The sequence below is a fragment of the Gymnogyps californianus genome, chromosome 5, assembly GCF_018139145.2.
Source record: "Gymnogyps californianus isolate 813 chromosome 5, ASM1813914v2, whole genome shotgun sequence".
Taxonomy (NCBI): domain Eukaryota; kingdom Metazoa; phylum Chordata; class Aves; order Accipitriformes; family Cathartidae; genus Gymnogyps; species Gymnogyps californianus.
The window spans coordinates 46474123-46488608 of NC_059475.1; the positions used below are offsets into that span (position 1 = coordinate 46474123).

A 14486-nucleotide genomic window follows, 5' to 3' on the forward strand; every position below is an offset into this window, starting at 1 on the left:
CAAACAGTTTGCAGCTGGAGAGCTGGGGGGGGGAGAAAGGAGGAGGAAATGAGATGCAGAAACAGTAAATAGAAAATGCTTAGTCAGCAACTGTTACTGCAACATTAAAGGTGAAATGTAAATAGGCACAGTGCCAAGATTTAGATAAGTTTGATAACACCATCAACATCATCATCTTACTACATATATGTGAAAATGTGCGTACAAGTGCCACAATTATCACAACCAACTGCAGGCTCGTGGTATAATGGAGACTTTTAAAAAGGCAACACGGCTTGCGCATGCTGCCTAAGCTCTGAGAAAAATAAAACTTGCTACTCGAGAAGTATTAATATCAATTGAATTTATTACAATTTACTAAGCTCCAAGGCACATTACAGTGTTCTGTTAACTACAGAAATGTATAAAGGACAAACAGAGCATGTTTTTCATGTACAGCATTTTGCTCTACTGTTTAAAAGCATCCGTGCATCAATAAAAGCAAAAACAAAAAACACATGAAGTTTAAAAACGTTCAGATCAATAGAAACAAACTGAAACATTTTCCTTACAAACTTGCAACAAAAAACACCCTCCCCCCAGAGCCACCCCACCGTTTTGCAAACAAAAAACAAAAACGAAAAAAATAAAGTGAAAGACTAACACTCAGGGCTTGTAAAACATAAGCTGTCACCATTTTTGTAGCAATTTTTTAGGCATCAACACTGGCCTTGGCAAAAAAATTTTTTTTTTGTCTTTTGTGTTTTTCTTCTTCTTTCAGAGAAGTGCATACATTTACAAAAATACACACCAGCAGCAGGTAATCGCTAAGGGCTATTAACTTTGTACCTAGCCAACACACTGCCAAAGAAATGAGAACAGGTATTATGTAGTAACCAAACAATATTATATTCTGTTTAACAAAAACCAGCTCTATCCTTCAAATGAAGAAGAGTACATACCTTTGTTTCAAAATATAGAAACATACGACGAAAATAATGTCTATACATAAGACTAACTTTTGCAGTTTGTTATATTCACAATTCTACATCTTCAGGAGTCTGAAGGGATTGGATTTCCTACTCAAGGGTCTCTCTCCTTTTTCACTTTAACGTCCCCAGCTAAAATGGTCGCGATCTCGCCCTGCATAAATGCCCAAGGCACATTGGAACCGACTAGGGGGCATTTCTCTCCGCTGGGGCAGTAGACTTCGCCAGTCGCCCCTTGGGCCTTGATGCTCTCTCTGGAACAAGGGAAGCAGAACTTGTGGCTGGGCACAGAGGGGCACTGAACAAAGTGGGTGTCCTCCAAGCGTTCGTGGCAAATGGTGCAGCACAGGGGCCCGCTGTTGGCCATAGGGGAGTCCGGAATGTTTTGGGGGTGCACTTGGTCCATGGCGGGGTGAGCGCTGGGGGGAGGGGGGGCCACTTGCAGGTTCATGTCCCCGTTGCGGGAGGCCAGACGGCGCTGGCCCGGCACCGAGGCCGGCGACACGGGGCTGCTGCTGTTCCTGCGAGTGGACGTGGTGGAGTGCACCGAGCTGCCGTCCTTGGGCGAGTGGGCATTGCCCAGTGTGTCGGCCACCGACATGAGCGCGGCCATGGGGGACTGTCCGTTCTGGGGGGCGGACTCGGGCGGCGTGGTCCGGTTGGAGTGAGGCCCGAGGGGCGGCGGCGGCGGCGGCGGGGGGCCCCCGCCGTGCACCGCCCCGAAGCCCCCGGCCGACATGGTGAGCTTGAGCGCTTCGCTCTGGCTGGCCATCCACTGCTGCCGCTGCTGCTCGTCGCTGAGCTTCAGAGATCCCTCGGCCGAGTCCGAGGGCTCGGGAGAGGCTTTCCTCTTGCGCATCGCCCCGCCGCCGCCGCCGCCGCCGCCGCCGCCGGGTCCCCTAGAGGCGGCGGCTGTGCCCTGCGCCCCGCCGGTCCCGGCCCCCGGCCGCGGGAGACTCACCAGCGCCGTGGGCAGCATGGGGCAGCTGGCGTCCAGGTAGGGCTGCGGTAGCATGTCGGCGCCCACCAGCTCCTTGAAGAAGCGCACGGACTCGGGGAGCAGGTCCCCCAGGAGCCGCCAGTCGCCGGAGCCGTGCTTCTTCTCGTATTCCAGGTACTTGAAGCCCGAGGAGAGGCCGCGGCCGAAGTCCTTCATGCAGTCCTGGTACATCTGCTTGGCCACGCCGGAGGCGCTGGAGAAGACCGTGCCGGAGCCGCTGGGGTACTCGATGAAGAGCTTCAGCTCATAGTCCATGCCCGGCTTGGAGACGGCGTCGAAGGCAAAGACGCGGCCCAGCAGGGCATGATCCTTCTTGAAGCGCACCTCGTAGGGGGTGCAGCCGGCCAGAGTGAGCAGCGTGTCCCGCACGATCTTGGGTTTGCTGGCCCACTCCTCGGCCCGGTTCCGCAAGCTCTCGCTGAGCTCGGCCAGCGCCTCCGCGTTGCGCTGCTTCTCCTTCAGCTCCCGCTCTTGGTCGCTGCTGGACACCGAGCCCGGTCGCTTGCCGCAGGCCTCGGAGGACGAGCCACCGCCTCCCCCGGCGCCGCCGCCGCAGGTGCCCCCTTGGGAGGAGGCGGAGGGAGCCGGGGGACCCCCGCCGCCGCGGCCGCTCAGGCCCCCGTGCGGCGGGGGCAGCGCCACGCCGGAGGCGGCGGGCCCGTTGAGCAAGGTCTGCGGCAGCAGGTTGGGGGGGACGTTCATCTGCGCGCCGGCGGCCCCCGGGGGCAGGCCGGACACCAGCCCCCCGTGCGCCCCGCGGCGGGAGGAGGAAGAGGAGGAGGAGGAGTTGGGGCTCTGCCGGTTCAGCTCCGGCGGCCCGTCCTCAGGCGGCTTGGGGAAGCCGTTGGGCCCCCCCAGCCCGTTGGGCAGCCGGGCGCCGTGGCTGCTGCCCAGGCTGCCCGGCGGCGGCGGGTACTCGAAGCGGCTGCGCTGCTCCGCCGCGGCGGCGCTGAGCCCGTAGCGGTCCAGGCTGGACTGGGTCAGCCCCGCCGAGGCTGCCTTGGAGGAGGCGTCCACATGGTTGAGCTGCTGCTGGGCCGCCGCCGCCGCCGCCGCTTCTTTGGCGGAGAGCGGCACTGTCTTGACGCCGACCGGCGGCGGGGGGCCCGGGGAGCGGCCGTCCTGGAAGCAGCCGTGCGCCCGCTTCAGCTGCCGGGCCGTCTCGATCACGAACTCGATGCGGTCGGCGCCCTCGTAGTTGACGCAGCCCCGGCAGACGGGCTCCGTGAAGTCCCAGATCATGGCCCAGGGCATGCGGGGCAGGTCGCACAGGTAGCATGACTGTCTCCGGGACGACGACACCTGCGCGGCGGACATGGTGCCGCTGGCCGGGGAGCTGCTGCCGCTGCCGCCGGGGTAGGGGCTGGCTCAGTCTTCCCCCCCGGGCTGCAGGGGGGGTGGCTGCCCGTACCTGATCCTGTTGCCCCTTTCAGCAGGGGGATCGCCTGCTTTTAGTTTGCTCCTGCTGCCGGAGAGGGCTGCTTCTTCCTGGTCCTGCCGCTGCTGCCCCGGTGGGGTGGGAAGCGCTTCTACTGCTCCTCCGGGGGGCTGGGTGGGGGTCGCCTTCTAGCCGCTTCTGTTTCCCTGCGCTCTCTAGCTCTCCGCTGCTGCTGCTCCTCCTCCGGGAGGAGGCGGAGGTGCACGGAGGAAGATGGGGGGGTCACCTTCCACCCGCCGCGGCTGCCTCGCGAGCTCGCACTTCGGTACGTGCTGATCCACCGCTACGAGCGAAAGAGGGGCACCCGCACGGAGCTGTCCGGTCCCGGCTGCGGCGGCGTCTTCCCCGCGCGCCGGCGGAGCGGTAGCGGCCCGGGGGCAGCGGCGGCAGCAGCGTGGCGAGCGGCGCCGCCTGCTCCTCACTCACATCCTCGCCGCTGCTCGCAGTCCGAGCGCGAGGTGCTGCGCGCCGCCGCGTGTGCCTGCGCGCCCCCTGCGCGCCCCCTCCGCCGCGCCGCGCCGCGCTCCCCCCGCGCCGCGCCGCCCCTCCCCTCCCCTCCCCTCCCCTCCCCTCCCCTCCTCCGCGCCGCGCTCCCGGCTCGGCTCCGCTGCGCCCGGGCGGGGCCCCGCGTCACCGCCGAGCGCCCGCCCCTCGCTCCCCTCCCCCCGGCCGGCGGCGCGGAGCCCACTTGTTGCGCGGGGCGCGCATGCCCGGCGCCCTGCCCGCGCCCTCCCCTGCGCGGCCGGCAGCTGGAGCGCGGCGGGGCACGGCGGGGCGCGCGGGCAGCCCGCGCTGCCGGCTATGTTTGGAAACTTGAACGCCAGATCGCGCCCTCGCCCTCCTCCCCAGCCCGCGCCGCGGGTCCTCCGCCGCGGAAACGCGGCCAGGAAGCGCATGCACAATGATGGGGGGGCTGCTGGTGTGGTTTTTTTCCTGGCTGGGCTTTCTAAGTTCAAATGTCTCGTTTTCAGGATTTTGTGAGCCCGCGGATCGCCCCGCTTTGCCTCCGTGACGACTGCGCGGCGTCCTGCCACCGAGGCTGTCGGTGGGATTCCCGTGCGCTCCGGCTGCTGAGGCAAATGGGGGGGATCCCGCCTTAATATCCGATTTCGTGTTTCTCTTTCAGTGATCCCGGTGACAGAATGACACAGTTTCTGTAAGCCCGTGACTGCATCAGAAGCTCTTCCACTTTTGATTTGTTTAAATCAGCCATGTTTGCCGAGTGTTTAAGGCTGGGCTGGGAAAGATAGTGCTGTGCCTTGCTCAAGGGTGTAGGAGAGGCCAGGCAGGTGAGTAATCGCTGTGATCTCATCTTGCTAATGCAAAGGGACATAGGATTTCCCCGCGCTGTGAGAACACACGGCTTGGTTTTTTTTTTTTCGGTTTCCCCCTTTAAATAGCTTGCTAACATTTGCATAACACTGCTAACAGGCAAATTACTCAAAACAACTTCGGCTCATGCAAATAAGCCGAGAATTCATTTCACTGGGAGGAAAACAAAAAACCCCGAAGCCTGCCTTCTCCCGACCGCGATCCCCAAAGTTGCCTGCTCCCCGCCTGCCCCCGCGGCCACGCCGGTGCCCGTGCTCGCCAGGAGGGGCTCTGCACAGCCCGCTTTTACTCTCGCTGCAGTCGGTGGCTGTTTTTGCGAACACCGACATCGCTGCCCACGTCCAAAGACTAACAAACTCTCACTGCGGGGACGCCGTTCGGCAGGGACCCGGCGGGCTGCTTCGCGGGCGGCAAGCGGCGTCGCGTCACTGGCGCACACCCGGGCTCACGGGTGCCCGCGGAGGCAGCGCGCAACGGGGGGAAGGCTCGCACGCTCGGTGAATGCGGAGCCTCTCCCAGCTGGGCTGTGTTGGATGGATTTCTTTCTTTCAGTACCTCTTCCTGACTCCTTTGTTGCTAGAAACGCCGAAAACCCCGTCCATTACAGGTTTCCCTCTGTGCTTTAAAGGGACTTGGGGTTTCTATGGCGTGGTGCCACGGCTCCCTAACACACACACGCCCAGCAGCGATGCAGCACCGAGCAGGAAAGATACCTTGTATTCGGTTAATAATGTCTCAAAATTCACACGACAAAAAGCTGTTGCTTTAAATAATTCGTTTCATATTGCCAATGTGTCTCATTTTCATTTTTAGTTGTCTAAAACGTTTTATACGTGTCTGGTTATAATCTATAAAGCTGGCAAACGAATTTGATATGTATGTGAGTGGAATTATTTTACAGGGAAGGCTTAATGAAATGCATACGCTGAAGTTACAGAAATGGTAGGACCAGATAAAATACAGTAAGAAAATCAATTCTGACAAAGGGACTCTTTTTCAGGGGAAGCTTGCAGAAGCAGCGAGTAGAGATAGAAAAGTCTTTGAATTATGTGAGTCTCCTATATGCAAGTTGGCTGAAGAAGATGCGTTAAAGGAGAGTGGATTTCACACTTAGAAATTTCACACCTAAACTGTGGACATTATAGAGGCTTCACAGAAGCAAGCTTCCAGTAGGGCAAATGAAAGCTGGTCAAAGTAAAAGTCTTTGCTTCCAGCCACAGTGATTTAGTGATGGCTGCAGGATTCCTACATTAATATGACTTTACTTGACTAAACAAGCATGTGTTCGCTCTGATTCATACTGGAAGGTCAACTCCTTTCCTATCCTTTTACTGCCCTATGTTGATCTTCATATGAGAAGCAGAACTGGGCTGTGGGAAGAGGTCAGCCCCTGCTTAAAAAATTCAGGTTGAGAGAGCTGAGGCTTTCCCCTTCATTCCGCGTGTCTGGGAATGCAGAACTGCAGCATATCCCGACTGTATTTCAGTCCCCGGCTTATACAAACCCAACACATGACAAGGCACTGTGTGTGCTTGAACCGCCCCTCACCCTGGCTCCTCGCTCCACTGAATCTTCCTGCAAGAAAGCCCTTTTTTGGTAACACTCACCTCACAGAAACAGACTTCTTGGCTCACGAGAGCAGTCTTTATAGTGGGTGTAAATAATAATCACCTTAGATATAATCTAGCCTCAGAAAACCATTTACAGGTGCTGTCAACTCCCTTTATAGTTTGTGAATAGAAAAAGAGAAGAGATTACCATCTGTGACCCAACCAAACTGCCTTTACTTCTACTTGCAGGATACACAGTCGCGGAAATATGTTTGTTTTTCCATAATGATTAAACTTTGATTTAAACTTTGGTCATGGGCACATACTGTACCATTACGCAAGAGGCACTTAAGGATGAAATGTCAGCATAGCAACAATATGGCCAGCAGCAGTGGTGATCCCTGCAAAGCTCACTGATGAAGAGAACGGCAATGTAAATGCAAATAAATGCCACGCCGTGGCACTTTCACAGGGAACGAGTTGTCAGTATCAATCTAATCTGGTAGGCGAAAATAGATTGAACTGTGGCAATGTAACAAAGCTCCAATCTATGGCAGCGCTGTCCCTGTGAGGGTAGCAGCCTGCTTTCCTGCTCACCTTCCCCCTTTCCTCTCCTTTGCCATGCGAATGGCGGGGCAGGAGCGATCCAGATCGGTCTTGCTGGATTTATACTAAACACGTCTGGTGTTTATTTAGCTCTGAAATAATCCAGGAATTAAAATTACGTTTGGAGGAGGAAAAGAGGAAGCCCAAACAATGAAGCCATTCAGGTGCCTCATCTGGCTAACTGAAAGAAAGAACCGAGCAAACAAAAAATAGCGTAAGAACCCCCCAGACAGTAGCTTGTTTAATAAGATGGAGGGGAGCGCAAGGAGGGACAGAGCTGTGGCCGCGAACAATTGCTACCCAGCTACTGCTTTTTGCGCAGGAACGCGAGTCAGCACTTTGGATGTAGCATTAGGGATTCTGCGGAGATTGCCCGAAGTTTACGACCTGCCAGTAGTCCCAAGGGACAAGGAATATAATTTTCACTACCAGAAGTGAAATCTACTAACTCCTTCCTTTCAGTGCTAGGATAAATACTGCCATCCAATAATCCTTTTCCCTTTATTCCTATTGCCCTCTTTATTTGGAAGTACACATGCGTGGACACGCACACACATGCACATACACATCTGTGTAACATTAAAACAGCAGGTGAAGCTTTGATTAAACAAAGGAATCAAAATGATCATACGAAACACAGCGTGCGGAAGCCGGCCAGCACCTTTCTTAGTGCCACCAGCAGGTATGGGAAGCAGAGGGTGCAACGCACCATGAAGGAAGAAGTGACAAAACCCAGATGCCTGGCTACACTCCAGGCCTGCCCGGCTCTGCTCTGGGCCATTCCCGTACGTGAGCTCCCAAAATACGGGGATTACTGTTGATCTGGATGCGAGAGGAGTACTGTTGATTATCAATCAGCAGTCCAGTGTTAATTATGCAGAATATAGGACAGCCCCAAAGTTTGCAAGCAGTAATAATTAGGAGCCCATGATCTTGGCAGCTTGGGAATGAATGGTCTGGTCTGGCTCTGAATGCTCACAGCCTGGGAATACATTTAACTCTTTCCTGCTCGCTTTACGAAGTTTTGGCACTGATCAGCGCAGCAGTCACAGCAGCTGGTTGTTCTGCAGGTGCTCACCTACAAAAATGGTTCGTTCTTCAGTGGTCAAAACAGCAGCTACAGCTGGAAAAACTACAAGAACCAGAAGGGAAGCGCACTCCCGAGAGCGTGATTTACATGGATTTACCTCAGTATAGCAAGTAAAATAAAATCCGTTACAATCAAATTACTGGCTGCAAAACAATGCAGAGATTAGCAGTGAACAGAGCACTTGGTGGTAAAGAGAGTGTGTTCAGCAAATCAAAACACAAACACTTCAGAGTTGCATAATTTTGTCAAATTCAAAGTTAAACAACGTTGTCTTCTACTAGGAGCTGCCAGGAAGTGTCAAAACACCTAGTTACAAAGAATAGGAGTGTAATTACATGTTTCTGTTTATTGTTTCAGTTCTCATCTCATTACAATTCTATTTTTTCCTACCATTTTTCAGGTAGTAAGCCTTGCTGACATACAGAGCCTATCACTTTCCCACCTAGGAACTCTTCCCTCCTTCCTTCCTTCCTTCCTTCCTTCCTTCCCTCCTTCCCTCCCTTCCTTCCCTCCCTCCTTCCCTCCTTCCCTCCTTCCCTCCTTCCCTCCTTCCTTCCTTCCTTCCCTCCTTCCCTCCTTCCTTCCTTCCTTCCCTTCCTTCCCTTCCTTCCCTTCCTTCCTTCCTTCCTTCCTTTCCTTCCTTTCCTTCCTTCCTTCCTTCCTTCTTTTCTTTCTCTCCTTGGTCTGCAGTGCTGACACATTTCTTAACGGACATTGCCTGTCACGTCCTCCGGTTTTACCAGTCCCATTTCCACATTGCTGCTGGAGTGCGGAGCCCAGGGCACAGCCGGGCAGGAGGCTGCCCTGCCCACAGCATGGCCGCTGCCGAAGCCGGGCCACCACCGCCCCCCATGTCCAGCCGAGCCAGCTCTGCAGCCCCCCGACCCCACCAACCTCTCGCTTCTGCCCTGGGGGAGCAGTTAGGGCTCCTCGTTGAGACCCGCCCCAAATCGATTTTCCTACAGCTGTCTTTATGGTTTTAAAACCCGCCTGCAAGCCCAGATTTCCGCACGTTAACCTTTGCCAAATCTTACAGTGCAAACTAAGACACCTATAATTAATTCTGCTCACTCTGCAAGGGACTAGCGACTGGGTAGCGTATTTTAGGCTGGGATATGCAGAGGCTGGGTCCTCCACTGTTGTTATTTTTACTTTATCCCTGGACTGTTTTCATCTTACATCCTGTGGACATAGTAAACAATCAACAATAATGAATCAACTGAATCGGTACATTTTTTAAGGCTATTCCCACTGAGAGCCACTTGCACTTTCGTGACAGTTAAGAATCTGCCAAACATTAGCTTAGTTACCAGCAAGACAGGCTCCCCCCTCCCTTCACCCCATACACAGATTGTTTATCAAAACGTGCTGCCAAGAAAAATATCCCTGCTTTTGGCCTCCACCAGTGATTAATAACACTTGAGAACTGAACAAAACTTTACTGTGTTTTCAAAAAAATGGGGGAGGTGGGAAGGGGGGGTGAGAGGAAGAAAAAGAGAGAGAGAGAAAGAATGAAAGAAAAAGAAAAGAAAGAGAAAAAGGAAGAGAAGGAAGGAGGGAAGGAAGGAAGAAAGGAAGGGAAAGGAAAAGAAACTGCACTATTTTAAGTTATTTCACATGGCATAACCTCCTTTTCCTCTGTAACTAGGCCATCTGAAAAGACCTAAACCACTTTTTCTCCAAGACCATGTTATAAATGCTGATTAACATTGTTATTGAAAGAAGGATGATATGGACACAGGATAAGGGTGAGAATAGAAGGGGGGGAGGCAGTTTCTTTTATTAGCACATATCAAGATGAGCTATGGGGGAAACAGAGAGGAAAAAAAAGATCATTTAATTTCTTTTCAAAGACTGTTGGTAAAATTCCTAAGGGAGACTAAGTGCCAAAATTAACTGTCTTGGTGTATTACTTTTAGACACTACTGCCTGGGTGAATTAAGTCAAGTCTTCAAGCAGCAGCCAAAGATAGCTGCAAGCTGAAAAAGAGGCACTACATTTCCTTGTTTTGTGGTGAAACTCACAAATTTGTGGAGATTGTCTTTGCTCCAGGTTTTTTTTCATCTCTTCCTCTCTCTCTCTTTCGCCTTCTGGGCTATTGTTACTATTTTATATTTGGCATTATAAATGTGTTTTGTAATGGGAAGGCAAGGTAAGAAACAAGCAATTGTTAAGAAAAAACAGAAAAGTAAAAAAATGCGAGTGCATCCATGTACACTATCTATTTATATGTATACACACATGTGAGAGTACACATACGTATGTTAAGTCATATAAGGTATTTTTCATTACTCTGTACTCCAAAAGACATTATTTAGTAAAAGATAATAAACAGCTCTTGAACAGTGGGATATAGACTAGTGAAAACAGTTTACTGAAATTAATGATGCTGGATTGAACCAAACCTTCCCTTTGGAATTAGTGCCAGACATAGTTTTCCTGAACCCTGTCCAACTGCCTGAGCGACAGACAATTTTCATTCTATTTGTGCTAAAGGCTTATGACTAGTGCTGGAAAATGAAGCCCTTGCCCTTGATCTCAGTGCAGAGTTAAAAAAAAAAAAAAAAAAAAAAGGCAGAACTGTGCCAATTTGCTTCCTCTGCCAATAGAAGCCCTTGTGCTTTGGGTAATGCAAAACAATAAAAAGTTCACATGAAAACTCTCCATTGAAAGGAAACCCACCAAGAGCCATGTAGCTCTGCTACATTCATCAGCCAGTTTCCGAGATTCTCACAATGTCAGCAAAATGCAGAGGGTAAGGGCAGAAAATATTTACCAGCCAGCAATACTGTCTTCTTTTTCTATTCCACATCTCACTGCTATGCATTTGATGATGATCGCTAAAAAATACTCCACTGTAAATAACCACACTCTCCCTTCTGCTAATACTGATCTCCCCACGCTCAGGTACTGCATGTAGATTTGGGGCTGTGCAGCCTCTGTTGTCAGAGCTGATTCTGTTTCTGAGGGATGAAATACGCATTTGACATACACACCCCAAGTTATAAACAGTGGCTATACTGTACTGCTGTCAGCCAGCTAATCTCCAATGTCTTTTTCCTAGATTATTAATAAAATTAGAATCCCAAGCAGAAGGCATTTGCTTTCATTGTACAGTCTGCACTTGTGACATGGTACATGTGGAAAATTTTGAGTGCACTGCAGTGAATGGTCTGGGGGTTAGTTTTTAGCTTCCGCTAAGTACCTGGCAGGCTGCCACGGCTGAAGGATTCTGGGAACTGAAAGGCTCCCAAGTACAAACTGCCAGCATTAAGCAGTCCTGACAGCTCTGCTCCTTCCACACTTGGCAGCAGTTCAAAGTGCTCTTTCATTTGAAAGGCTGGAAGGCTGCCATGTGCAATGCAGATTTGCTGTGCCTGCTCTCATAAGGAACTGATAAATGCCGTTGCTGTTGCCATGGGGACAGGAGGCTATCAGAATGGCCTTGTGATCTGCAGCCTCTCAGCTCTGCAGGGTTTTTTTTTTTTTCCCTGAGATGGTGAAATAAATGTTCTAGAGAAGGTTAACTCTTGAAGGACAGGAAGCGCTGGTTTGAAAGGACAGGGTGAGCCTCTGTGCGTGCCTCCTCCAAAGTGCTGGGAACAAGATTAACACATACCTGCCAACTGTCCCTATTGGGGAAGGACTGGCCCCAGGGTTTTTTTAAGGCTGGGAGAGAGGGAGGAGGGGGAAAAACCTCCTTCTCCCCACTCAGTCCCTTCAGATTTCTCTTCCAGTTCAGGATCTCCCAACATAATCAAAAGGCTGTCCCCTTTCTTCCTCTCACTATCCCCACATACAGTTTTCAGATGCTGGTGGAAATAATTTACCACTGGATCTTGTAACATGCCCGATGCCTTTAGCTCTCATTAACATCACTGGACAGCTAGCAGGATTAGACCCATTATGTGGACTCCATGTGTGGTTAATGTGAGTAAAAAGAATGAACAGTGTGATATAAAACTGCATGTTTAAGAGAGATCTTAGTGACGATGCAAGTCCTGAGAGTGAATCTCGGCTTGTCCTAGTTCCCAAGATTAAAATAAACACACCCATGAGCTATGCACAGTTTGAGTGTATATATAAATGAGTGTGCACATCTACTCCCGAAAAAGTGTAGAGAAAAATATAGGCGGCAAACATTTTAGCCAGAATTTATACCCTTTTTCCTATGTCTTCTTTTTTTACATGTTATTTCTTTCCATCTCTGCTACAGCAATAAATTTGGGTTCCCTGAAGACATTTTGCTGCAGTTCAGTAAACGGAATTCTGTTTAACCAAGGCAAAGTCTGAGCATGACATCATAGTGGGGAACAATGGAGTGCATCACTCCTCTCCCTGACCACGCAGCAAACTTCAGGGCAGTGTTTAAAAAGATCAATATGGGCATGTTTACAGAGTGCATATAAAACACAATAAGCATTCAGATATAGTGGCATAAAACAGGAAAGATAAAGCATTGAGGGAATCTTGTTTATATACTGGAGTGTTAGCAGTTTGAGGGCTTTGTTCAAAACTGGGGAAAAAATCAACCACCCCCCACATGAACAGATCCCCCTCTTCCTTCTCTAAACATGGATCTCTGCCTTTCAGAATTGTATACTTGTATCTTTCCAATATATATGAATAGTATTATATGAAATGGCACGTTAAAACTGAACAAACAGAATTTCAATGCAAATTCGACAGATAATCTGGTTAACCACTTGATGGTTAACCTGTAGCTTTTTAAAATAAACACTACCACTCTTACTTATTTTAGTTTCACTTCACTTTAGTTTCACTTATTTTTTACTGTATTCATTGTTTAAAAGCTTTTTGGTTGTGAATGTGTTAAGCAAAGGTTTGAATGAAGAACGTGATCATTTGAAAAAGATACAAGGGAGAATGTTTTAGAAATAACACAGAAATACACTACATGTCACGCACCCTTTACCTTTTCTGAATTCTCTTTTAGTTTCTGTTTTCAAACAAATTAAGGCATCTGTGATTCTAAGTTTTGTATCTGACATCAAATCCTGCTGGTTAAAACAATCTGCATATGCAAATCTAGATAAAAGCTACTTGTATACATTTGCAAAGCAATTTCAAAATTGCAAACAAGGCTGCATTTCACAAGCCTTTGCACCATACCGAGCTAGGCCAAAGGAAATATTTCTTCCTGACTGCTTGGGATTTTTTTTTTTTTTAAATAAATAAATGTGGAGGTAACTGTAATTCTACTGTAATTTCTTTACCTGATTCTCTCTGGGCTCTTGCCTACGGTTGTCATGGTAATTTGATAATTCTGGCTTGCTCTCTACACATTCTGTTTGTCTCACTGGATTTCCTGATTATTCAGAAAACTCTTTTAAAAAACCCTCCCGTCTCTCCCCCTCTGCCCCCGTTCTGGGCTCAATCCTGCTTTTTTCATTCCTCTAGCATAGAGGAATGTGTATTACTTTGCTACAAATCTACTAAGGTGAAACTGTTTGCTCCACTTACCTGAAAATGGAGATAATGAGATAAGCATACATACCAGAGCACTTCTTACATTATCTTTTATAGTCTATGACAGGGGATAGAGAGGAAATGTGGAAAGATAACTGCATATAGATTTCTTGCAAAGTACTTGGATCTTAATCCTATAGATATTATTTAGGGTTTAACTGCTGCATTTCTGACAGCAGAAACATGTATTTAACTGTTGCCTTTTCAAACGTGACAGACACATTTGTACCTAGAGTGAGAGTTAGAATATATTCTCTATGACAGAGCAGAAGCAATATTTTTATTCAGGGGTTCAGGTGACAATTTATGCCAGAAGAAACAAACTGATCATGCTTTGAATGCACCAGTGAAACCCAAAGAAAAATGCACACTGCTAAGTAATATTTAGCTCAGGTATGTAGTTACAAAAGGTTTATGTCATTGATATGTTCATCTTTTAAAAGCACTCAGTGTTAGATTATGTATACAAAATATATACATACATATTACCGATGTATACATAATATATATGTATGACGGTACATAAACTTTCTTTTTGGGGGGCAGTTGTTCTCCCCCAGACACTACATGATTTTTGTGATAAAAGCACAGAGCTACCATATGTACCTATGGTTACTTTAAATAATTTGCTTGAATATTACATCTCATATTATTTCTTTTGTCTACTCCTTGTACATTTAGCCTCTATGCTCTTCAAGAAAGGGTATGTATTTTACTGTGCTGGTCAATGCTTCATACAACTATACCCTGACATCATTAGGATCTCAAAGAATTATTTCAAGGCAAATAATTCACCACCATTAAGAGTCATAACTGAAACTATAGCCCAGTTTATTAAAATTCAGACGCAATAATTTCCACTATACACTGTCCTTCCAATGTATCAGTGGAATCTGCAATCCCACTGGATTAAAAGTATCTGTATCAATTAAAAGTACCAGTATCAATGGAATCTACAAATTCTGCTGTCTGGCCTCTATTGCTTTCTTCTTCTTTCTCTTTCTTGTACTGG

At 49.2% G+C, this 14486-nt stretch overlaps 1 protein-coding gene and 1 long non-coding RNA gene across 2 annotated transcripts; one reads left to right on the plus strand and one right to left on the minus strand.

Annotated features, from left to right (window-relative positions):
* Positions 1-323: 323 nt before the first annotated feature.
* IRF2BPL (interferon regulatory factor 2 binding protein like) lies at positions 324-3811 on the minus strand. Its single transcript, XM_050897242.1, has one exon. The coding sequence runs from the start codon at positions 3283-3285 to the stop codon at positions 1063-1065; it is 2223 nt and encodes a 740-aa protein (XP_050753199.1). The 5' UTR covers positions 3286-3811; the 3' UTR covers positions 324-1062.
* Positions 3812-4221: 410 nt separating this feature from the next.
* On the plus strand, positions 4222-5606 carry LOC127017092 (uncharacterized). Its single transcript, XR_007766539.1, has 2 exons — positions 4222-4695; positions 4838-5606. It is a non-coding gene; the product is annotated as an uncharacterized LOC127017092 (long non-coding RNA).
* Positions 5607-14486: the final 8880 nt, after the last annotated feature.

Excerpts from the sequence above, each read along its gene's own strand:
- IRF2BPL (XM_050897242.1), bottom strand. The coding sequence starts at position 3,285 with ATGTCCGCCGCGCAGGTGTCGTCGTCCCGGAGACAGTCATGCTACCTG.